The sequence below is a fragment of the Hemitrygon akajei genome, chromosome 5 (genome assembly GCF_048418815.1).
Source record: "Hemitrygon akajei chromosome 5, sHemAka1.3, whole genome shotgun sequence".
NCBI lineage: Eukaryota > Metazoa > Chordata > Chondrichthyes > Myliobatiformes > Dasyatidae > Hemitrygon > Hemitrygon akajei.
In genome coordinates, this window is record NC_133128.1 from 153,938,795 (window position 1) to 153,964,807 (window position 26,013).

General features: G+C 37.8%; 1 protein-coding gene across 1 annotated transcript in view; it reads left to right on the forward strand.

Moving 5' to 3' along the window:
* LOC140728340 (protein boule-like) overlaps window positions 1–26,013 on the forward strand; it is a 109,956-nt gene that overhangs the window by 76,839 nt on the left and 7,104 nt on the right. The window contains exon 10 of the mRNA XM_073046925.1: window positions 7,776–7,874. Coding sequence (XP_072903026.1) covers window positions 7,776–7,874 — 99 coding nt within the window. The remainder of the gene's footprint in view (window positions 1–7,775; window positions 7,875–26,013) is intronic.

Sequence of the window (26,013 nt, forward strand, 5' to 3'; positions counted from 1 at the left end):
AAAGGTATGACCTGTACAAGAGGATGGGTTACATCTAAACGCGAGGGCAATATCCTTGTGGGCAGGTTGACCAGAGTAGTTCAGGTGGTTTAAGCTAATTTGGCAGGAGGATGGGAACTGAAGTACTGAAGATGAGGTAGTTGGTTTACAGAGACAACGTGTAGTGAAACTCCTAGCAAGGAGGGGCTGATGGTAGGGCAAAATTGCAGTCAACAGGATGAGTTACAACATAACAGGTGGACAAAATCGAAAAGATTGAATACAGGTCTAAAGGAATTTGAATGCATGCAGTATATTGAATAAGGTAGATGAACTTGTAGGCATCACTTGATCATGGGTGAAAGAAAATTATAACTGTGAGCTTAATGTCCAAGGATACACATTGTATCGAAAGGACGCGCAAGAAGACAGAGAGTGATGTTGCTCTATTGGTAAAAGAAAATTAGATCAAATCATTTGAAAGAAGTGACATTTGAAAGAAGTGACATGTCAGAAGGTGATGAATCATTGTGGATAGAACTAAGGAACTGCAAGAGTAAAAACTCTGATGGGAGTTTACAGACCCCAAAACAGTATCAAAGTTATGGTGTATAAATTACAATGGGAAATAGAAAATGCATGTCAAAAGGGCAATATGCAGGTAGATTGGGAAAATTGGGTTGGTGCTGGATTCCAAGAGAGGGTATTTCTAGAATGTCTAAGAGATGGCTTTTTAGAGTAGCTCGTGGTTGTGCCCAGTAGGAGATCAACTATTCTTGATTGGGTGTTGTGCAATGATCCAGAATTAATATTAGAGAGCTTAAAAACCCTTAGGGGCATGTGATCATAAATTGGTCAAATTCACCCTTGAATTTGAGAAGGAGAAGTTTATCAGTAATACAGTGGAGTAAAGGTCATTACACGGGCATGAGAGAGGAGTTCGACAGAATTGATTGGAACATTGCTAGGGATGGTGGCAGAGCAGCAGTGGCTAGAATTTCTGGAAGCAATTTGAAAGATATGGGATATATACATCTCAAAGAGGACAAAGTATTATAAAGACAAAATGACACAACTGTGGCTAACAAGAAGTCAAAGCCAACATAAAAGCCAGAGAGGGCATATAATAGAGCAAAAATTAGTGGGAAGTTAGAGGATTGGGAAACATCCAAATATCAACAGAAGACAACTAACAATCGTCATTAAGAAGGTAAAAATGGAATATGAAAGTAAGGTAACCAGTAATAATAAAGAGGATACCAAAAGTTTCTTCAGATATTTAAAGCAGAGGCAAGAGTGAGTATCAGACTGCTGGAAAATGATGCTGGAGAGATAGTCATGTGGGACAAGGAAATGGCGGATGGACTGAACAAGTATTTTGTATCTCTGGAAGATACTAGCAGTATGGCGAAAGTTCCAGATGTCAGGGGTCATGAAGTGTGTGAAGTTACCATTATTAAGGAGAAGGTTCTTGGGAAATTGACAGGTCTGAGGGTAGATAAGTCATCTGGACAAGTTGGTGTACACCCCAGAGTTCTGAAAGAGGTGGCTGGAGTGATTGTGGAGGCACTAGTAATGATCTTGTTGCATGAATGAAATCACCGGAGAGAGTTACAGGTAGATACAAAGCAGCTTCTTTATTTGACAAAACAAGGTACAGCAGGCATCATATGGAGATGCTTTCGATGGTAAGGTCTGCTGGCCCAACATGGGGCTCAATATTTATTTGCTAAACACAAAGGACAATTCCATATTTACAAAGTATAGACAATGCTTTCTTTTGAAGCTACATACAAACTTCACACCTTCTGATTTGCATCCATCCCACAGACGGCTGGGATTCACAGCTTTTAGGAGTGCATTGTTCCAAATGAATCCACAATACATTTTCAAGGAACAGAAGACTGGTAGCCAAAGCCATTTGCTAAATGTAAATAACCTAAACCTAAAAATCACCTTAACAGTCCCTCCTCTTGGCCCTCCTGGACAAAAATAAATTTGTTCCAGGAAAGGTCAACCTAGGAGGATCTACTCAAATAGTGCAGCAAAAATGCCCTGCCTGGAAATTCCCCCCCCCCCCCACACACACACACAATTTTGTGTGCCTCGATATCTACCCTAGTATTCCCTAATCACTACCTACCAAATGTTAAGCAGAAATGTTCCAGAAATTTCAACAAGTCTTTGAAAATGCAGCTTCTTTCGTGCCTGCCAGCTCTTTCCCTTCAAGGTGATTGCAGCTTAATCACATTCCTTGTCTTCACCCCTTCATTCTCTGGTCATTGAAACTCTCTTTGCAGGAGCACCCTCAGGCCCTCTCATTGAGAGGTGGTCTCTATGTCAATGTCTGCAAGAACCTCTCCCCGATGGCACCCCCTTCCAAACTGTCCAGTCGATCACTGGCCCGACTGTTGAAAGGGCTGAGTTCTTCATTCAGACTGACTTCAGATGCCGTGTGTAGTCTGAAATGCCATCGATGAGGAACTTGCTGTCTCTGCTTTAACTTTTTTTTAAAAATCCCTCTCCATCTATTTCCCAATATCTTTTCTATTCTGTGCTATTAAACTAATCATCTACCTTCAGCAAACAACCTTCATTACAGAGTACCATCATCATCACATCTTAGCATGCTATTCATGGTTTTCTGTCACGCTCTCGGGGTCATCCACCTTTACGTTTCCTCTGGGTATGTCTTCATCAGCTGTGGTCAGGTCTGGTATGGCCGGCTGGTGTTCCTCTCTTCGGTTCTCTGTAATTACATGGTTACTGGGTACACTTGATCCCCGCTCTGTCTGCAGGAGCATCAAGAGGGTGAGTCGTAGACACAGGTATTGTTAATTAAGAGTATCATCTGTGTTCTTTACCGTATGGGGCAAACCCTGGCCTTTCCGGTAGCACCCTCACCCTGACTTGGTCGCCCGGACTGTGAAAGGTATCTCCCTTCCCTCTGGCTCTGTCTTGATCAGCGATGTGCTGCTGCTGTTTCGCTCGGTCCTTCAACACTTTAAGTTGATTACAAAGGTCTTTCACATACTGCGTCATTCTGTCCCTGTAAGCCCTAGGCTCAGCGCAACCCCTAATTACCCCATGGTATAATTTCAATAACATCTACCTAATATGTGGTGGGGCCACTGCAACTCTTTGCTTCCCGTGTTCCCAGCTCCCATCTGTTTGCTCCTTTTCTCCCTTTCTCTGCCATCTCTCTTTCTCTTCTGCCTCCACCTCTTCATATAATTTTACTGAACTGGCTTCTGTTGTTTCTTCCTGCGCACTTGCAATTTCAGTTACCTCTTGTTCCTCTGATGCCTTATTCACAGTAATGTCTGCCCTCGGAGGGACTGGAAAAACTTTGTTTCGGAGACAGGCCACTATGGGATGCAATCTTGGTAGCCTGTTTTTAATGGATATGATCCACTGGGCTTTACTGGCCATATAGGTGAGTTAGTAGTGGCTGCAGTCTCTCTGCATATCCTTAGTGTTTTTGTTCTTTCACTATACCCTGGACAGCTGTCAGTGCATCAGTTTTTTATAGGATACTGCTTATGGGGTTTATACAGACCCTCCTGTGTTTTAACTGGGTTTATCTTTACTCGAACACAATCTTGCTTGTGTGTAGCCCAGACTGCTGGGAACTGCTGACAAAGTAACCCAGAGACACCATCCTGGCTCCAGTCTCTGGTGATTGGGGCAGCTGTGACTATGCTAGCCAGATTGTGTATTCTGTTGGTTGTATGTGTTTCCCGCCCCTGACTTGTCCATATTATTTCTCCCTTTCCCGAATCTAGAACAGCTCCTGCTTCCCTTAGGATGTCTTTTCCAGTGATAGTGCCCTTGATATTTATGTTCTGCATAATCCATGGCCATCTGTTTTTTGAATCACTGCCATTATCTTTCCCCAGTTGCTCTCACCTCCCCCCCCCCCCCCAGTTGCTGCTTCACTTTCCCTTTAAAAAAGCGCTATCTTTCTTCATTGCTGACGTTCCCGATAGTTGCCCAGGTGCCATCCCGCGTCCCCTGGGCCATCCTGTCCCACATGTTCCTTGGGCACTTTGCTTTTACTGACATGTGTATATCTTTAGGGTGCATCTGGTGAATTTCAAACATTTCCTCAAGCTTACGTTAGAATTCTGAATTCCCACATGTGACTTTAACTGGGGACAACTCTGACAATATGCTCTTTTTCTCTCCGGGGTGAAGGGCTTATGAATGTTCGTAATCATTGTCAAGGGCTGGCTTGGATCATCAGGGTTCTCAACCTGACGTTGCTTGATTTCAATAGGTGCCATCCCGACAGATATATCTGGGTAAAACCTCTCCCTGAAATGCATACACACTAATTCCCACACTACGCAAAATATAAAAGACAGGTACCAGTTACACAGCACGTATTTAAAACCACAGAGTAGGTAATCTGCAATCTGCCACTTTTGAGCACCTGAACTTATGATGCCTGCTGTATTCCTTTGCATCACACTTGCAAAACGTACACTAAAATGCAGCTTCCCAAACAAATATACATGCCCCCACTCTGGCGTGTCGAACCATCGATAACCACCCTTTGCAACTGGTGGCTCCGATTCACCAAGTTAACATGCAAAGTTTCCTCACTTAAATAAACACACATGCATGTGCACACACTGCTTTTATATCTACCAGTTCAGTTCTCTGCATTCGTGATACCTCGTGTTCCCTTCTATCACCGACCCGAACAGATCCAAGTGTGAGTGCTATTTTAGAAAATACTCACCCACTTAGACTGCTAAGATCACTGGCCACACGAAGGGTCATGAAGGTATCCCATTTCTGACACCAAATGTGTGAATGAAATCACCAGAGAGAGTTACTAGTAGATACAAAGCAACTTCTTTATTCAACAAAACAAAGTACAGCAGGCATCATATGGAGACGCTTTCAGTGGAAAGGTCTGCTGGCCCAACGTGGGGCTCGATATTTATTTGCTTAACACAAAGGACAATTCCATATTTACAAAGTAGAGACAGTACGTTCTTTTGAAGCTACATACAAACTTCTGATTCGCATCCATCCCACAGACGCCAGTAGCATCTGTGGACTGGGATTCACAGCTTTTAGGAATGCATTGTTCCAAATTAAATCCACAGTACATTTTCAAGGAACAGAAGACTGGTAACCAAAGTCATTTGCTAAATGTAAATGGCCTAAACCCAAAAATCACTCTAACAATCTTACAAAAATCAGTAGATTCTGAAATGGTTCTGGAAGACTGGAAAAATTGCAAATGGTATTCCACTCTTCAAGAAGGGAGAGAAGAAGAAGAAGGGAATTACTGGCCATTTAGTCTGAACTCAGTGGTCAGGGAGATGTTGGAGACGATTGTTAAGGATATGGTTTCTGAGTACTTGAAGGCACATGATAAAATAGATCGTAGTCAGCATGGTTTCCTCAAGGGAAAATCTTGCTTGATGAGTCTGTTGTAATTCTTTGAAGAAATAACAACCAGGATAGACAAAGCAGAATCAGTTGATGATGTGTACTTGGATTTTCAGAGGGCCTTTGACAAGGCCACATATTCTAGCATAAATAAAGCAGTGGCTGACCGGCAGGAGGCAAAGGGAAGGAGTAAAGGGGGCCTTTGTTTGGTTGGCTGCTGGAGACTAGTGTTCTACGGGGGTATGTGTTGAGACCGATTCTTCTTACATTATATGTTTATTTGGATGATGGTTACAGTGTCAGGAAGTGTATGGTCATGCACTTTAGTAGAAGAAATGAAAGGGTTGATGATTTTCTAAAAGGAGAGAAAATACAAAAGCCTGACGTGCAAAGGAAAATTGAATCTGCCATGACGAAATGGTGGAGCAGACTCGATGGGCCAAATGGTCTAATTCTGCTCCTATGTCTTGTGGTTTAAAACAACCTTTCTCAACCTTTTTGCCCTGGAGAAACCCTTGAAATAATTTGTAGGTCTCAGGGAACCCCTGCATAAAAATTACTAAATCTACAGTTTACAATACGTTAGCGTGATCAGTAAGTTGGAGATAGAATAATCCAAAAATTATTGTCTGGTTGGTTTTCAGTAAGACTCGAGACTTTCTGATATCCTTCCTCAATCTCAAGCCAAAGCAGTAATGGAAACATTTCAAGATTTCCCTTTGTAACATGATTTTTCCAAACATACAGTTTCCTTTTAAATCCAAGAAACTTGTGACTAGAAGGCAAAACATATTCTCCAGCCCCTTGCAGAGACGGTTCAAGTGGTTTTCTATGATGAAAAATGTCTGCTAAGTAGGCTAGTTTTTGCAGCCTTTCTTCATCATCAAAACATACAGCAAAATCTGGCTTCCTATTTTCTTGAAAGTACTCTTGCAGCTCAAACATACTGTTGGAGAACACTTCCTCTGATGAGGCACCTGATTTCTGTATGTAGCGGGAGATTGGTTGCTCTTTGTCCAGGTTTTCACCATTTTTTTAAAACATTCTCGAGTAAACTGGTCTTTGTTGAATGAAGTACAGCATTTGTATAGCATCATCCAGAACTTTATTCATTTCATTTCCAGGAGTTTTTCACATCAGCACCTCTCTGTGAAGAAAGCAGTGTATTGTAACAAAGTCAGGATTTTCTTTTTTTTTAACAAGAGAGAAACAAAACTTTTCGTAGAGCCAGCCATTGATGGGGCGCCATCAGTACAGATGCCACACAGTTCTTCAAAGCCAGATCGTTTGTTTCCAGATATGAAGAGAAAATATTGAGTATATTTTGGCCTTTGCTTGTTTCGGGCAGCTCTTTGCAACAGAAAAAGTTTTCCTGAATTTCAGAATCATTTACAAACCTTACCAACTTGGATCAACAGTCCATTTAAAACACATTGATAAGAAGCTTTCATTGTAAAGACAGATTATTTTTTGTGTCTTGTTGCACTAGTGCAGTGAAATGGCCTTATCAGAATTGTCCATCGGCCTAGAATCCTCCTCTTCCATTACTTCCGTTTTTAAAATGAAAATTTCCCTCTTAATTTTCTACTACACCAGTAGAGTTTGTTTGCTCCAATAAGCTAGTCAGTGGCATGTGTGGGGAATTTGGAGAAAGTAATTTGGGAGGGAAAGGCTGACGTCACGGCCCAAGTTGGGCGAGTCCATTCAATGCTTGAAAAATGCACTTCACGCTCCTCATCAGCCTACCAGTCTCCCTTCCCTGCAATACCGAGCTCACCAATTACCAACAGCCCCCCCTATCTTGCGAAAAAAACTGAGAATGAACTCAACCAAATATATATGGTCCTGTTGCGCACTACCATAGTGGGCTGAGAGACCTCTAACGAGATTGCTCACAGGGCAGCTCAGTCACTGCCCACCACTGCGAGTGTTATCATCACACACTGCAAAGTTGGAAAAAAAAATTTTTAATCACGATCTGTCACAAAACACTGGTCTAAAACATAAGAGCTTTAAATGCCTGATAATTGTAGAAATAATCATTGACTAGTGATAAGCCTTGTTCAGGGCAGTAGTACTTTCTGTTACACTTATAATTCATGCAATATACTTGCTTGAAAGCAGAAAATAAATTCATTCTTCCTTGCTTGACTCCTGCTCACTATATTTTTACTGACTTGTTTGATGCTTTGTTCATATTTTCATCTTTTATTAGTAAGATGATAGGGCTTATAATTACACATGCAATTTTCCTTAATTTAGCTTCATTTACAAAGTGAAGTAGATACTTAATATACAAACCTCACTATATTTTAGCTTAATGGTAAAATGGTGTTTTTAGGTCATTTATACTGTTAGTAACTGGGTTTTTTTTTATTCACCTTTAGCCCTATGCTGATCACAGTGTTCAAGCACCATACCACCAGGTTTATACCCAAAGTCCCATGGCAGTGGCAGCCCCTGTCATACAGCAGGAACAGGTGAAGGTAGGAAAACATTAACTTTGAGCTATTTCTAATGTCTCCTGAGCAACACCAGATCAATGTGGAGGAAAGTAATCAGATAGTAAAAATATGGTGTGCTTCCTCTGATGTTATCTTCCTATACAACAACTCTTGATTAATTATTCCATGTGCAAAGTGATATAAATATTGCTAGAATGAGGCAAAAGCATATGTGGTATATATTTTTATCATCCTCTGCTTCATGTATAAATTTGTGATTTGCTATAATTGTAAGGCAGTTATTTCAGGCAATATTTCAGGGCAGTTGGGGATTTAATTAACATAGAGAATAGTATGACTCCTTTATTAAATTTATATTGAAAGCAATGGATGGGAGAGCTAAATAAAATAAATGGGGAATAGTATCAAGAGAAAAATAAAAATAGGAAAAGTGCAAAAAGAAAAGTCTTTAAAAACCTGTTAATTAGCTATATGAAAGAATGATATTGGATATTTTTACCTTTTGGGGGTACTTAAGTTTCACTTTTATCAAACCATTAAAAGGATAGCTCAGTTTAATTTTAAAATTTGATGTGTTAGGTGGACATATAGGAGAGCAGTATAAATTAATCATTGTTCAAAAGATTTGTATATGTAATGGCTAACTAAACTGAGCCATGTGGAAGCTGTAACCTGGGAGATATACAAGTCTTTATTCAACGCAGCAGATCGTCTGTTAAGAATCTAGAATGTCTCCTGACACATTCTTTTATACTTCTTAAACACAAAAATAACAACAAACAATTAACTACAATTTTTGAATTTGGACAGAGTAACACACATAAAATACTGGAGGAACTCAGCAGATCAGGCAGCATCTGTGAAGATGTATAAACAGTCAACATTTCGCTGAGATCTTCACTATGAAGGGCCTTGATAATATGTCTCATCGCAAAATGTTGACTGTTTATTCTTCTCCATTACTATTGTTTGACTTGCTGAGTTCTTCCAGTATTTAGTGTATGTTATTCTGGATTTCCAGGTTCTGCAGAATTTTGTGTTTTTGAAGATAGATAACTTTTGAAAATTTTTTTTAAATAATTAAGATGGACTTTACTAGAGAGAACAAAGTTATTAAACTCAAAAAATTTCTGAAACTGAAACCAAATTCTTAATGTATGTTTAATAATAGGATTGAGGTCTCGACTACCAATCTTAGAAAGCAAAAAAGGAAGAGGAGCTCCCAGTAAAGAGGCCAAACAACACCCCTTCACCGAGTTTTTCTCCGAATCCACCCATAAAGGACAGTCATGTATGTCTGAATAATGAATCCAAAACAAAATATATCATATAACCATATAACAATTAAAGCACGGAAACAGGCCATCTCGGCCTTCTAGTCCGTGCGGAACGCTTACTCTCACCTAGTCCCACTGGCCTGCACTCAGCCCAAAACCCTCCATTCCTTTCCTGTCCATATACCTATCCAATTTTACTTTAAATGACAATACCGAACCTGCCTCTACCACTTCTACTGGAAGCTCATTCCACACAGCTACCACTCTCTGAGTAAAGAAATTCCCCCTCGTGTTACCCTTAAACTTTTGCCCCCAACTCTCAACTCATGTCCTCTTGTTTGAATATTGAATATTAATTGTCGAGTAATACATTCTAAAATTTGGCAAAGCAATACCACCATGCTTTTTTAAATTTCTCTAATCCACCTAACTTTTTTATTGGCTTATCTCCATTATGTCCTGTCTAAGTTTAGAGAAAATAAGAAGTTGGACATTTGATACATCTTTAAAATTTGAAGAAACCTGGCGACCTTTTATTCAATATTTTCATAGGGTTTGATTTACTGCTCTTCCAGTTACTTTCTCAAAACTTTGGATTTGATCAAAAAGTTTCTCTTTTTTCTTGCTTTTACTCTCAGTATGGGCTGCCTAGTCCCTTTTTTTTCTCTTTTTCTTTTGTTTGTTTAGTGGGGGGTTTTTGTGTATATAAAAATTATGAAAGTTTCTTTATCTTTTTTCTTCTTTTCATGGAATGATAAGAGGAGAATAGATTATCTTATTTTTTATTATGTGCTATTAGATTAATACTATGTATGATCTTGATAATGTTTATTTTACCTTTTACATGAATTGTTACCAATTTAGATATTTGAGATAATTCTCCTCTTGTTTATATATGTACTTTTTTTAATTAATAAAAAGATTGATAAAGAAAGAAATTTTTTTTGCAAAATTATATTTACAATATTAGCACAGCCTAATTAGCAGAACTGCTTTGTCTTTTCTTTTTCTCTTTCTCAATCTTTTTATTATTATTATTAATATCAACAAAATAAAATTAATACATAGATAATGGGATTACAACATACACATTTCGACTAAACATGAAAGAATACATAAGCAATGATTACAGTATAAATGAGTATTCCCAAATCATGGATGATACAATATACAAATAAACAAGACAAACCTAGGTATATCATAGTATATATTTTTTTTAAAAGTAAAAGAAAAAAAATTAAAATTATGCAAAAGAAAACTAATCTAATAATCTAATAACTAATAAAGATAAAAACAAAAAAGAGAAAAAGAAAAAATGGGGGAAAAAGGGGCTGTTTATAATATCTCACAAAAATACAAAATCATCAGTGTCGTCAACTCCGATCCTCTCAACATATATAAAATCAAAACTGGAAAAACAAATAGGCTTGGAACAGGGTCATATTACGTCATATGAAAATATTGAATAAATGGTCTCCATATCTTTTCAAATTTAATAGAAGTATCAAATACAACACTTTTAATTTTTTCTAAATTTAGACATAACATAGTTTGAGAAAACCAATGAAATACGGTAGGAGGATTAATTTCTTTCCAATTCAACAAAATAGATTTTCTAGCCATTAATGTAAGAAATGCAATCATTCAACAAGCGGAAGAGGATAAATGGAGTGAGTCCATCATTGGTAAACCAAAAATTGCAGTAATAGGATGTGGTTGTAAATCAATGTTCAATACCGCAGAAATAATATCAAAAATATCTTTCCAATATTTTTTCAAAAGCGGACACGACCACAACATATGAGTTATCTCAGAATGACATCTGTCACAAATAGGATTTATATAGGAATAAAAATGAGCCAATTTATCCTTGGACATATGAGCCCTGTGCACAACTTTAAACTGTATTAATGAATGTTTAGCACATATAGATGATGTATTAACTAATTGAAGAATTTTATCCCAATTCTCAATAGGGATAGTAAGGTTAAGTTCTCTTTCCCAATCATTTTTAGTCTTATAAAAGGGCTCTGAACGTATCTTCATAATTATATTGTAAAGTTTTGATGTTAGCCCTTTCTGAAAAGGATTTAATTCAAACAAATTCTCCAAAATACCTGAAGACACAAAATTTGGAAAAGTAGGAAGTACAGTATTTAAGAAATTCCTAATCTGTAAATATCTAAAAAAAAAATGAAATCTAGGCAAATTATATTTATTAGATAATTGCTCAAAAGACATAAAACAATTATCCAAAAATAAATCGGAAAATCGTAGTAATCCTTTAGTCTTCCAAGCTGAATAAGCTTGGTCTGTAATAGAAGGATAAAAAAAGCAATTGGATACAATAGGAATATTTAACACAAACTGAGTCAACCCAAAAAATTTCCGAGATTGAAACCATATACGTAAAGTATGTTTAACTATCGGGTTATCAATTCGTTTCGGCAATTTAGAAAGAGCAAAGGGAAGAGAAGTCCGTAAAATAGAACCCAATGCAAATCCTTGTACAGATTTAATTTCCAGGTTCACCCAATGAGGGCTAAAAGATATATCCCAATCCTTTAACCAACATATCAAATATCGGATATTAACTGCCCAATAATAAAATCTAAAATTAGGCAATGCCAATCCACCTTCCTTCCTTGCCTTCTGTAAATAAATTTTACCTAACCTAGGATTTTTATTCTGCCATATATATGAGGAAATTTTTGAATCAACATTAGCAAAGAAAGATTTCGGAATAAAAATAGGTACCGCTTGAACTATATATAAAAACTTGGGTAAAATAACCATCTTAATAGCATTAATCTGACCTATCAGAGATAAAGATAGTGGTGACCACTTAGTAAACAAACATTTAATCTGATCGATTAAGGGTAAAAAATTAACCTTAAATAAGTCTTTATAGTTTTTTGTGATTTTAATCCCTAAATAAATAAGTCATTAATTAATTTAAAAGGTAAATTTCCATAAATTGGAACCTGTCTATTTAAAGGAAACAATTCACTCTTATTAAGATTTAATTTATACCCGGAAAAATCACTAAATTGAGCCAACAATGATAAAACTGCAGGAATGGATTTCTCAGGATCAGAAATAAATAATAATAAATCATCTGCATATAATGATAACTTATGTATATCTGTCCCACGATTAATGCCAAAAATGTTCTGTGATTCTCTGATAGCAATTGCCAAGGGTTCTAAAGCAATATCAAATAATAATGGACTAAGAGGACAGCCTTGTCTAGTACCCCGAAATAAACGAAAAAAGGGAGATCTTTGATTGTTAGTAAGCACCAAGGCGACTGGAGTATGATATATCAGTTTAATCCAAGAAATGAATGTCGGACTAAAATTAAACTTGTCAAGCACATTAAATAAGTATGGCCATTCAACTCTATCAAATGCTTTCTCCACATCTAATGAAATGACACATTCTGAAGTGCTATGTGAAGGAGTATAAACAATATTCAATAATCTCCTAACATTGAAAAAAGAATAGCAATTTTTAATAAAACCAGTTTGATCTTCCAAAATAATTTGGGGTAATACCTTCTTCAGCCTGGATGCCAGTAACTTGGAAAAGATCTTGGAATCTACATTCAATAAAGATATTGGGCTATAGGATGCACAGTCAGTAGGGTCTTTATCTTTCTTCAATATTAATGAAATGGAAGCTCTATAAAAAGATTGTGGCAAATTGCCCAATCTAATTGCTTCTTCAAAAACCCTGCATAACCAAAGAGAAAGAGTAGCGGAAAAACATTTTTAAAATTCTACTGTATACCCACCTGGACCTGGTGCTTTCCCAGAATTCATAGAGGAAGTAACCCCTTTAATTTCTGCATCCGTAATAGGAGTTTCTAATATTGAAAGATCATCTGATGATAATTTTGGAAAATTCAATTTCCCAAGAAAATCACGCATGGTATTACGATCATGAGGGAATTCGGAATGATACAGGGAGGTATAAAAATCTTGAAATGATTTATTTATCTCATCATGGTTAACTGTCAGATCCCCATTCTGCTGACGGATCTTAGTAATTTGACGTTTAACCAAAGCATTCTTCAATTGACTAGCTAACAGTTTACCCGATTTATCACTATGTATATAAAAATCAGATCTGGTTTTCATTAATTGATTTTCAATCGAAGATGTAAGTTATAAACTATGTTCCGTTTGAAGTTCAACCCTTTGTTTGTAAAGCTCCTTACTAGGAGTAATCGAATATTTCTTGTCAATCTCTTTAATTTTAACAACCAACAAAAGAGTTTCCTTCTTGATGCGTTTTCTCAGACCAACAGAGTAGGAGATAATCTGTCCACGTATATATGCTTTAAAAGTGTCCCAAAGTGTTCCGCAAGAAATATCATCCGTGGAATTAGTTGAAAAGAAGAAATCGATCTGTTCCTTCATAAATTTAATAAAATCCGGATCTTGCAGTAAGGTAGAATCAAATCGCCATTGTCTAGCACTAGAAGCTGTATCCGTAAATTTAATAGAAAGTTTTAATGGAGCATGGTCAGAGATGGCTATAATATCATAATTACAACCAATGGAATAAAACAAGAGTCAATAAAAAAATAATCAATTCTCGAGTAGGAATGATAAACGTGAGAAAAATGAAAACTCTTTGTCCTTAGAATGCCGAAATCTCCAAATATCAAAAATTCCATTATCAGACAAAAAAGAGTTAATACAAGTGGCCGACTTATTAGGTAAAGTCTGAGTAGATATAGATTTGTCCATCAAAGGATTTAAACGACAATTAAAGTCACCACCCATTATTAACTTATATTCATTTAGATTAGGTAGAGAAGTAAATAAGGACTTTAAAAAATCGGGACAATCCACATTTGGAGCATAAACATTAACCATAGCAACCTTTTTGTTAAAAAGTAAGCCAGTAATTAACAAAAATCTACCATTCGAATCTGAAAAGATATCATGTTGGACAAATGCAATAGAGGAGTCAATAAAAATTGAAACTCCCTTTGGCATTTGAATTCGAATGATACTGTTGACCCTTCTAAAACCTAAAAAAGTGATAATTGTCCTCTTTCCTCACATGAGTTTCTTGTGCAAAAATAATATGAGCATTAAGTCTTTGGAATACTTTGAAAATCTTTTTCCATTTAATCGGATGGTTTAAGCCATTAGTATTCCAAGAGACAAAATTAATGGTCTGAGCCATATTTCTGAAATCAACCCTTTGGTATATAAAGGGTTAACCAATTTATGAACTCATGCACCCGGAAGAGGAACAAAAATAAGGGGAGGACCCGGAAGTGACGACATCGCGGACATTTTTGTAGTTTAAAATCAGCCCAAATGAAAAAACTAAAAAAAAAACTGATAAAAGAAACATAAGATTTAGAAAAAGACCTCCCACCCCCCACCCAAGAGGAAAAAACAAAACTACCCCAGCCAGGGATAGGCTGGGAAAAAGAAAAGATGAAACTAAATCTACCCCCTTATCAGCAGAAGACAACTCCGTATATAAAGGATTAAAAAAAAAGATCCACCCAAACTCTAAAGAAATAATAATCACTATACTAAAACCAAACCACTTAATATAATTGGTAGTAAAAAAAAACCAAAAAGAGTATAATCACTAGTAACTTATAAATTGGGTTAAAACCCAAACAAACTAAAAAAAATTAAACTGTGATAAGAGATGCATTATAGGAAGAAGACGAGAGAAAATAAAATGGCAAAATTTTAAAAAAGCCAAAAATATTTTAGAGAAGAAACCGCCATCTTAGTAAAAAAAAATTCACCTTGGATGGATTAATAATAATGACCAAAGATAAAGTACAGTGGTTGAAGTAAGTAAAATAAAAAGATTAGCATGTCGAGAAAAAAAAACTTTAACTAGAGTATAAAATATAGAGTAAACCTACACCAATAGCCAGAAACAAAATCTGGTTTTGGAAATAAAAACCATCTTGCACGATCAAAATCACTCATTTATTTGAAATGAGTGGCCGTAGCAGTAGGGAAGTTCTCATCCAGAAAGCTTCTCGCTTCAGATGTAGAAAGGAAAACACGCCTTGGTGCATTCGGAGACGATATTCTGAACTTCACTGGGTATAAGAGCGCAGGTTTTAGATTTTTCTCATAACATTCAGACATCAGAGGTTTAAAAAGAAGCCTTGCCTTCATTACTTCTGGACTAAAATTTTGTACTAAACGAAAATTGTGATCTTGAAATTTGACCATCCCTACACGCCGAGCCACACGAATAAGTTGCTCTTTAACATGCACATAGTGAAATCGGACAATTACAACCGGTGGTTTAGCTGAAGCACTTGGTGATCGACGCATAATTCTGTGAGCGCGATCGAGTAACGGAGGACTGTCTGGGAATACAGAAGGGAACTCATCCTTTAAAAGTTGAGCAAAGTACTACGAGGGGTCCCCTTGTTCAATACCTTCCGGGAGACCAAGTATGCGTAGGTTCTGTCTTCTGGACCGATTCTCAAAGTCGACACTCTTGGCTTTAAGTGTTTCCACCTGTTTAATTGTCAAAAGTAAGTTCTGCTCCAATTTTTCAATTATCAAATCTCGCTTCTGAGCGTCTTCTTGCAGAGTTGCGATTAGAACTTGCTGCTGGTTAACTACTGAATCCGTCTTATCCATATAATCTTGAAAAGCCTTTATATCTTGTTTAAAAATTTGTCGTTGTTCTTCAAATTTTTGATTTAAAACCTCCAGTAACATTTCATAAGTCAATTCAGTGCCCTTAGGATCAGTCGTCTTCTTCTTCCCGTTGCCGTTAGGATCCTTCCGGAGTTCTCGCCCTTTAGATCTAAGAGCCATTTCTGTATTCCTTTCTTCAAAAATTCACAATAAACTCTTAAAGATAAGTCCAAAAAAGTAAGAAGAATCTTTTAGTGTAGGTAAAAATAAGTTAAATAAGGGTGATCATAGGTTAAAAAAAGTAAAGGTTATGGAGCGAATCTGAAACAATGCTCACTCCATAAGCATCTCCTGCTGACTCTGCTTTGTTTATTTAATATTGGTTTAAAAGCTTCTGAATGCAAACTCCCAGATGCCAAAAATATACCTCTTGTTAGATAGCTTCCTGAATATACAACTAGCCAGCATATTAAAGTGACAAAGCAGACCTGTCCTGAACTATGCATTGAATGGTAGGGATATGCCTTTAATGATGCATTAGAGAGGGTCTGATCTCAATGATCAGACACTCACAATGTCCTCCACCCAGTGATTGGTTTCAGTAGCCTTAAAATATGACTCAATGTAGGATGCACTATATTTTTAGAACTTTAAAATGCTCAAAGAGAGGAAAATTTCAGATAATTTTGTACTGTTTTTGTTGATGAAAAGTTATTTTCTAAGGTGAATATTAGTGTTATGAAAAAAATTCAAGTATTGTAATGACCGCTTAAGCAAAAAAAGTCTATTTTTCCTACAAACTCTCTTGCCTTGATTCTAAGTAAAACAATAAAATGTCATTGTAAAGAATGACTATCCAAATTATAGTGTAGAAAACTCCAAATTACTATGCAGCATGGTAAAGAGTTACAAAGAGATTGAGTGCTGAAGAAAGGAAAGCATTGCTGTAACCGTTTAAGTACTTTACAGAATCTAGATTAATCTATTTTCGGTGATTATTCATCTGTAAGTGGTCTTACATATTCACAGATGCTGCTGCCGTATCTTCTGGTGTCCTAGTAGCAATGTGTACAGTCAGTAACATCCCAGACATGAGGGAAGGTTCTTAAACTTTCTTGCACTTAATTTCAGTAATAATGAGGAGAGTGAGAGTATTACGTGACTTCATTCACAGTTGTATTTTGCAAACTGAGTGTTGCCCCATTAGATACTATAAAAGTTAGCAAAGTAATAAATTTATGGTGACTTTTACAACCACTGACAGAGCATGTCCCTCTGCTGCAGAAGGCCCTGTTTTGGGAAGCTGCAATCTGCAGCAGCTTACTTAGAGAAACAGCCTTCTGATATTATAGATCCAAGGAAATTACTTTTGGCCAGCTCACCGTTTGAGTAGTCCCACTCACCCATTGTCTTCTATTAGGCCCAGCTGCTGTACGTGCTGGTTGTTGAGACTGCTGTTGTTGGTCCTGTTCTTCCATCCAAATGAAACATGCAATAATAACACCTATGATAAGCAGATAGAGCTTTCTGAGGGTAAGTAAGTTCAGTAATAGCAGAAAAAGATTCAATACTTTAATTACCTGAGTAATCCTCTGCACAGAGTGGTGTTAGGTCTAATGAATCAATAACTTGAAGATTAGTGCACCTATAAATATTGCTTTAGAGATTCTAGGATTAATCCTGCTCATTTTCACTGCCAGCCTAGGCTCTGGGTGAGTTCTATAAGTGGTTTTAAAAGTAGCGTTGCCTTTTAGTCCTAATTGGTACAAAGGATGTTGATATTTAACAAACTGAAAAAACTTGAGTGGTTAAGCTACCTGCATTGTCTCTGCTCGACAGGATGAAGTAAAATGTTATCTTTAATAGATTGAAGGGCTACAGATATTACAGATTTGTTGCAATCAAGGAATACTCCACAAACCTGTTGTTTAGTTTAAATAGATTATTAATAGTATAGCAATTGAATAAAGCTGACACAGATATATGACTTGCCAAAAGATATTCAATAAGGTGCTCAGGGATATGCATGATGGGCAATAATGTGATTGATAAAAGTGAAACAAAGGACTAATTGTTCATCGGCATAGCTTGATACTTTTCACAGTCATTAAAAAAGAATCGTTTTGATGGTATGTAAGAAATCTATAGATTGTTGCACTATACCATTTAGAATGATGACAAATGGCATAGTCCATAGAACTGTGGGCTAATGTATTTAGATAATCCTCACAAGAGAATGCACAAGTGTTAGGTGTTACATACACACAACCCTGGGGAAAGTACCTCTTATGTGCACGCAACACTTAAAAGTTTCAGCAGCAATAGAACACACCTGGAGTCTGGTTTTGCTGTTAACAAACACTATTTTATTACTAACTATGTAATATAGTAACTTAAACCAGGTAAACCAAGGGTTAGCCATGTTATGCATATATAGGTGTAAAAATAAAGTTCCCAAACTCATTCAAGCTCAGGTGGCAAGAGTTACAGTCTTACAATGGTATGTAAGAAAGTTCTGTTCAGTTCATTCCACGGAATTTGAAGTGGGAGAGAGATATTTGTAATCCAAACAAACAGGTGTCGTCGATCTTCCCGTTGTCCTCCAAATTCTCACATGAACTATCACCAACAGTAGCTTATCACAAAGGGGACCATCTTCAAGGGAACCACCACCCAGGCAAGGGTCGACACACTGGTAGACTCCACAAGGTTATCCCAATCACACACAGCATGATAGCCACTTACCCAGTTCCACAACATACAAAACAACTCCAACAGTGATTTGCCACAGGGGTGCCTTTCTTCAGTGAAGTACCACACCCAGACAAAGGGTAAACACACACATGGTATTCACAAAAGTTTTCCCCTCACCAGAGAACCCACTCCTGCGGATTAACTCTGACAAACACACTTTCGTATCCCAATGGAAATAAACTCACCCTCAGGGCTACTTAGAGAGAGAGTCCAAACAGTGATCTCTTTCTTCTGTTTCAAACCTTCCTCTCTGCAAATTTCTTTTAGTTGCAACAACTTGTGAGAGTCATTTATCAATACTCTGGATTGATCTCAACTCACCCCTTTGGGCTACTGAAAGTCTAAACCAGCGACCTACTCACTGGTGTCTTCCATTGATCAAATCGATCTTGACTCTGACTGTGTGTGTCTGTGTGAAAGTCATCTGACCTTGCCTATTCAAAATAAGCCATGCATTTGCATAAGCAATCGATTGTTCATCAACAAATCCACCTCTCTCACCGTAGTAACCAAGCAATTTTGTAATCAATAGAAATCCAACAGTGTCCAAAAGTCAGTCTTATTCACTCGGCATTTTAAAGTGACAGTCCACGGAAAAAATTAACCCTCAGGGTAAATAACATAGGATACACAAAGCTTGAAGAGTACATCTATAGATCTCTGGAGGAATGAAAGGGAGTTAGATAAGCTGGTTAGAAATGTGCACAGATGATTTCTTTCTGTAAGGTATCTTTCATTCTTCTGAACTGTAGAAGAGGGAGGCCTAACCAACTCAACCTTTCCTGTATGACTGTCCTGCCATCCTAGGAACCAGTATTTCCCGCTATATTTTCTGTAAGGCAAGTCTTTTTTAAAGTTAGACCAAAACTGTACACAGTACTCTTGTGTGATCTATATAATTGCAGTAAGACACCTTTACTCTTGTACTGAATGCCTCAAGTAATAAAGGTCATTATCCCATTTGCCTTCCTAATTGTCTGCTGCACTTACATGTAGCTTTCAGTATGCTCAAGGGCAGTCAGGCCCTTTGGAACATTTCCTAATATCACCATCTACGTCTACTTCTTGTTGGATGTGCTTGGAGCCTGAGAAAATAGTTCTCATGTTTTCAGATTAGCTTTACATAATGTGACATCTAAATAATTTTCTTTGTGTTAAGATTTAGGTTTATTAGCCTTTTAATACTATGGGGTTTCTGAATTTGTATTGATGGCAGATCCACTGTTTTTTGAAATACAGATTTCAAATTTTCAAGCTGCTTTTTATATATTTAATCTGATTTTCAACTAAATGAAGTCACTGTATTATGTTTATGTGGAGACATCTACAGAATAATAGCTGAAATACGTGTCAAAATTCACATTTCCATCCCACATTAACACATTGCACATACAGACCAGCAACTGCACTGTTGCAGGAAAGCAGAAATGGCTGTTTTTATCAAGATGAAATTAATGCAGGTCCATGTTTGGAGATGGGCTTTTGAATATGATAGTGTCTTATTTAAGTATACAGCAGAGGAATCTCCAGAGAGTAAAGCTACACAAAGTGCTAAACAACCATTCAGAAATATTGATAGTTAGGAATCTTGTTTGCCACACTCTTCCCGCTTCCCCCCAGGATGCCAGTTCCTACATTGCTCTTCTACAGGACCTCAGCATGCTCCTTGGACCTTGCATGGGGTCTAGTTCCCACATTCTTTCAATTGACCCAAGCTCCACTGAAGTATTTTACAACTTATCCCATTAACTGGAAAATCTGTTATACTAAAAGGTTAATTAATAATGTGTTGGGAATATTAAAAAGCATAGCATTCAGTAGTCTAGAAAATTTGCTAATCTGACACCATCACAGTCCCAAGCATGCCACAATATTGATGTTTTTCCAAATATAAATAAAAAGAAGTGAATATACGCTCAACGACTACTTTATTGGGTACACCCGTACACCTACTCATTAATACAAATATTTAATCAGCCAATAATGTGGCAGCAATTTTGTGCATAAAAGCATGCAGTCATAGTCAAGTGGTTCACTTGTTGTTCAGACCAGACTTCAGAATGAGGAAACAATGTGATTTAAGTGACATGGACCTTGGAATGATTCTTGGTGCCAGATGTTATAGTTTGAAGAATTAGGCCATTTGGCCCATCGTGGGTGATCCATTTTCCCTCTCAGCCCCAATCTCCTGCCTTCTCCCCATGTTGTTTCATGCCCTGACCAATCAAGAATCTTATCATCTTCTGCCTTAAATATACCTACAGACTTAACCTCCACTGCTGCCTGTGGCAATGAATTCCACAGATACACCACTCTCTGGTGAAAGAAGTTTCTCTTCAACTCCATTCTAAAAAGACGTCCCTCTGTTTTGAGGCTGTCCTCTGGTCTTGGACTCTTCCCACCATAGGATACATCCTTTCCACATCCACCCTATTGAGGCCTTTCAATATTCAAGGTTTCATTGAGGTCACCCCTCATTCTTGTGAATTCCAATAAGTACAGGTCCAGACCCATCAAATGCTCTTCATATGACAAGTCTTTCAATCCCAGAGTCATTTTTGAACCTACTTTGAACCTGATCCAATGGCAGCAAACCCCTTCTTAGATAAGGGGCTCAAGCTCTCACATTATTCCAAGTGAGGCCTCCCCGCTGCTTTATAAGGTCTCAACATTACATCCCTGCTTTTATATTCTAATCCTCTTGAAATGAATGCTAGCACCACATCTGCCTTCCACACCACTGACTCAACTATTGAATTTTCTGTCCATTTAAAAAACGGTCAGAAGTCTTTCTTCTACCGAAGTGTGTAGCCATACACTTTCTGACACTGTATTCCATCTCCCACTTCTTTCCCAATCTGCTCTGCCCAAGTCCTTCTGTAGCCTCTCTACTTACTCAAAACTACCTACCCCTCCACCTGTCTTCATATCGTTTGTAAACTTAGCAACAAACCTATCAATTCCATCATCCAAATCATTTATATGTAAAGTAAAAAGAAACAGTCCCAGCTCAGAACCCCATGGAAGACCACCAGTCACCGGCAGCCAACCAGAAAATGCTGCCGTTATTCCCACTCTTTGCTTCCTATCAATCAGCCACTGCTTTATTCATCCTAGATTCTTTCCTGTAATACCATGGGTTCGTAACTTGTTAAGCAGGCTCATATGTGACAGCTTGTCAAAGGCCTTCTGAAAATCCAAGTACACAACATTGACCAATTCTTGTTTGTCTATGCTGCTTGTTATTTCTTCAGAGCTCCAACAGATTGTCAGGCAAGATTTTCCCTTAAAAAAAACCATACTGACTACAGCCTATTTTATCATGCGCCTCCGAGTACTGCAAAACCACATCCTTAATAGTCAACTCCATCTTCCCAACCACTGAGGTGAGACTAACTGGCCTATAATTCCTTCTGCCTCTCTCCCTTCTTGGAGTGATATTTGTAATTTTCCAGTCAACCAGAACTTTTCCAGAATATAGTGATTCTTGAAAGATCATTACTAATGCCTCCACAATCTCTTCAGCCATCTCTTTCAGAACCCTGGGGTGTACACCATCTGGTCCAGGTGACTTACCTATCTACAGATCTTTCAGTTTCCCAAAAACCTTCTCTCTAGTTATGGTAACTTCACACATTTCTGCCGCTTAAACTTTTGAACTTCCACCATACTGCTAAGTGTCCTCCATAGTGAAGACTGATGCAAAATACTTATTCAGTTTGTGTACCATTTCGTTGTCCCTTATTACTACCTTCTCCAGCATTGTTTTCCAATGGTCTGATATCCACTCTCATCTCTTCTTTACACTTTATGTATCTAAAGAAACTTTCTATCTCCCATTGTGACTTGTAAACCACTTCTTTGGTACTGTTTGGGGGTTTGTGTAAAACTCCCATCAGGGTCTTTTTACCCTTGCAGTTCCTTAGCTCTATCCACTTTGATTCAACGTCTTCTGACCCTACGTCACCTCTTGCTAATGATTTGATTTCATTTTTGTTTTAACCAGCAGAGCCACACCATCCTCTGCCTACCTGCCTGTCCTTTCATTGCAGTGTGTATCCTTGGATGTTAAAATCCCAACTATAATCGTCTTTCAGCCATGATTCATTGATGCCCACAACATCATATGTGCCAATCTGTAACTGTCTACAGGTTCATCCACTTTATTCTATATACTGCATGCATTGAAATATAACACCTTCATCCTGTATTCACCCTTTTCAATTTAGTCCTTTACATTGCAACTCACCCTGTTGACTGCAATTTTGCCCTATTAACTGCCTTTCCTCACTACATGTTGCCTTGGTTTGTAAACCAGCTACCTCATATTCACCAGTATTACTCACCTTTCCTACAACACTTCTTGCATTGAAATATATGTAGTCACACCATGCTTGAACTTTTGATTCTTTGTCTGAGGTCTTAGCAGCATCTGCCTCCACAAGGACTGATGTGTCTTAACAGCCACACAAGTGTGCATGACTGACACTAGTTAGAAACTGTTAGGCAACAGTCTTTAGTGTTAATTAAGCGGCTAGTGACCCAAATAAATAAAGAGAATCCTGGCTATTTCTCATTAGTTTTATTTTCTCTTTAAGAGTTGTTCCCAATCAACGGCTGCCACGATTAACTGAAGGCCCAATTAACCGTAATCTTCTGTATTTGGAGAAGCAGAGTCTGATTAGAGCCTCATTGAATTCTTTGAGCATGTGACAAAGCACATTGATGAGGGTGGATATGATGTATATGGATTTTAGTAAGGCTTTGATAAGGTTCCCCATGGTAGGCTCATTCAGAAAGTTAGGAGATAAGGGACCCAAGGAAACTTGGCTGTGTGAATTCAGAAATGGCTTCCCGACAGAAGGTGTTAGTAGATGGAGAATATTCTGTCTGAAAGTCAGTAACCAATGGTGTTCCAGGGAGATCTGTTCCGGGATCCCTACTCTTTGTGATTTTTCGACATGACATGGATGAAGGCGTGGGAAGGATGAGTTAGTAAATTTGCAGGTGGCACGGAAGTTGGTAATGTTGAGGATAGTGTGGAGGGCTGTTGTAGTTTGTAACGGGGCATTGACAGGATCTGGAGAATGTGGATCTGGGCTGAGATGTGCAAATGGAGTTCAACCCAGAAAAATGTGAAATGATTCATCTTGAAAGGCCGAATTTAAAGGCAAGATGTACAGTTTATGGCAGGATTCTTGGCATTGTGGAGGAACAGAGGGAATCTTGGGGTCCATGTCCATAAATCCCTCAAAGTTGCCACACAAGTTAATTGGGTTATTAATAAGGCCTGCGGTGTGTTGGCCTTCCATTAGTTGGGGGGGGGGGTGGAGTTCAAGAGTCAAGGTAATGTTGCAGCTCTATAAAACTTTGGTTAGAGCACACTCTGAATGTTTAAATTTCAAAGAAAAGTTAATATCAAAGAACAAATAAGTCACCATATGTTATCCTGAGATTCATTTTCTTGCAGGCATTCACAGTAGATACAAAGATACAATGTCATCAATGAAAATCTATTCACAAACAAAGGAGACAAACTGCAAGTACAAAAAAATGTAACAATAACAATAAATATATTGAGAACATCAGTTGTATAGTCCTTGAAAATGAGTCCATAGGTTGTGGATTCAGTTCAGTGTTGAGGTGAGTGGAGTTGTCTACACTGGTTCAGGAATCTGACAGTTGAAGGATCATAAATGTTCGCAGACCTGGTGGTGTGAGACCAAAGGCTCCTGTACCTCCTCTTTAATGGCAGCAGCAAGAAGAGAGCATGGCCTGAATGGTAGTGGTCCTTGATTATGGTTGTTGCTTTCTTGTGACCGCATAAATGTGCTCAATGTTGAGGAGGGCTTTTCCTGTGATAGACTGGGCAGTATCCACTACTCTTTGTAGGCTTTTCCATTCATGCACATTGTTGTTTCCGTAGCAGGCCATAACGCAACCATTCAGGATACTCTGCATCTATAGAAGTTTTGTCCCAAGTTTTAGAAGGCATGTCAAATCTGTACAAACTTCTAAGAAGAGGTGGTGCTGCGCCTTCTTTGTAATGGCATTTGCATACTGGTCGCAGGACAGATCCTCTGAAATTATAATGGCAAGGAATTTAAAGTTTCTGACCCTCTTCACCTCCCAACTCCGGATGAGAACTGGCTCAAGACCTCCAGTTTCCTCCTGTGATCAATAATCAGCTCTTTGGTTTTGCTAACATTGAGTTGAATATGTCATTGTAGCTGTACTTAGATGCACAGTAAGGAGATGTTGTTACCAATCCAAAATCATTGGGGTTTGCAAGTGAGGAAATCAGGATCCAGCTGCACAAGGAGGTTTGAGGACTAGGTCTTGGAGCATATTGATCAGATTTACAGAGATAATAGTGTTGATTGCAGATCTGTAGTAAATGAAAAGCATTGTGTTTAGTTCTGGTCGGTCACCTCATTATACAAAGGATGTAGAAGCTGTAGAGAGCACACAGAGGAGAATTCCAGGATGTAACCTGGACTAGAGAGCATATCTTATGAAGATAGTTTAAGCGAACTACAGCTTTTCTCTTTGTAATGAAGGAGGATGTTGGTGATTTGATAGAGATGTATAAGGTGACAAGCTACATAAAAGTAAACAGCCAGAGACTTTTTCCCAGGGCAGCAATGGCTAATACAATGCAACATAATTTTTAAGGTGATTGGAGGAGGATGTCAGAGTTAAGTTACTTTTTTATGCAGTGTGGAACGCCTGGTGGATGGTGCTAAAGGCAGGTACATTAGGGGCGTTTAAGAAACTTTTAGATAGGCACATGGATGATAGAAAAGTGAAGGATTATATAGGAGGAAAGGGTTAAATTGAACGTAGAATAGGTTAAGGGGTTGGCACGACATTGTGGTCTAAGGGGCCTATACTTTACTGTAATGTTCTATATTCACGAGAAATTAATTCTGCCTTCATTTACTAGTGTCCATGTCTCACTTCACCAATACCTTCTATAGAGTTGTAAATTGATACTGTGAAACTGGCATGGATTGTTAATATTCCTGTCAGGCTTCTGTGTTTTGTAGAGATGGAATCATGCAACAAGCAAATGATTATTGAATGACTTGTTTGCTATTATGGTGAAAGATATGTTACTTTACGGGATGGATGCTAGAAAGTAATTATTGTCAATAATAGAAGCTGTCGAAGACAAAGTATGCATGATAAAAAAGATGATATTGTTGTTGGTACAGTAATTATGCATTGCATGATCCTGTTTTGCCCCACTTGATGGTTGCTATCAGAGTTTAATGTCACTGACATATGTGAAATTTGTTTTGTGACAGCAGTACAGTGCAATACATGAAATAAGTGATAAATTAGCATAAGAAATATATATTTAAAAATTAAGTAAGTAGTGCAAAAAGAGAATAAAAATAGGTAATGTTCATAGATTGGTTCATTGTTCATTCAGAAAATCTTGTTGCAGAGGGGAAGAAGCTGTTCCTAAAATGT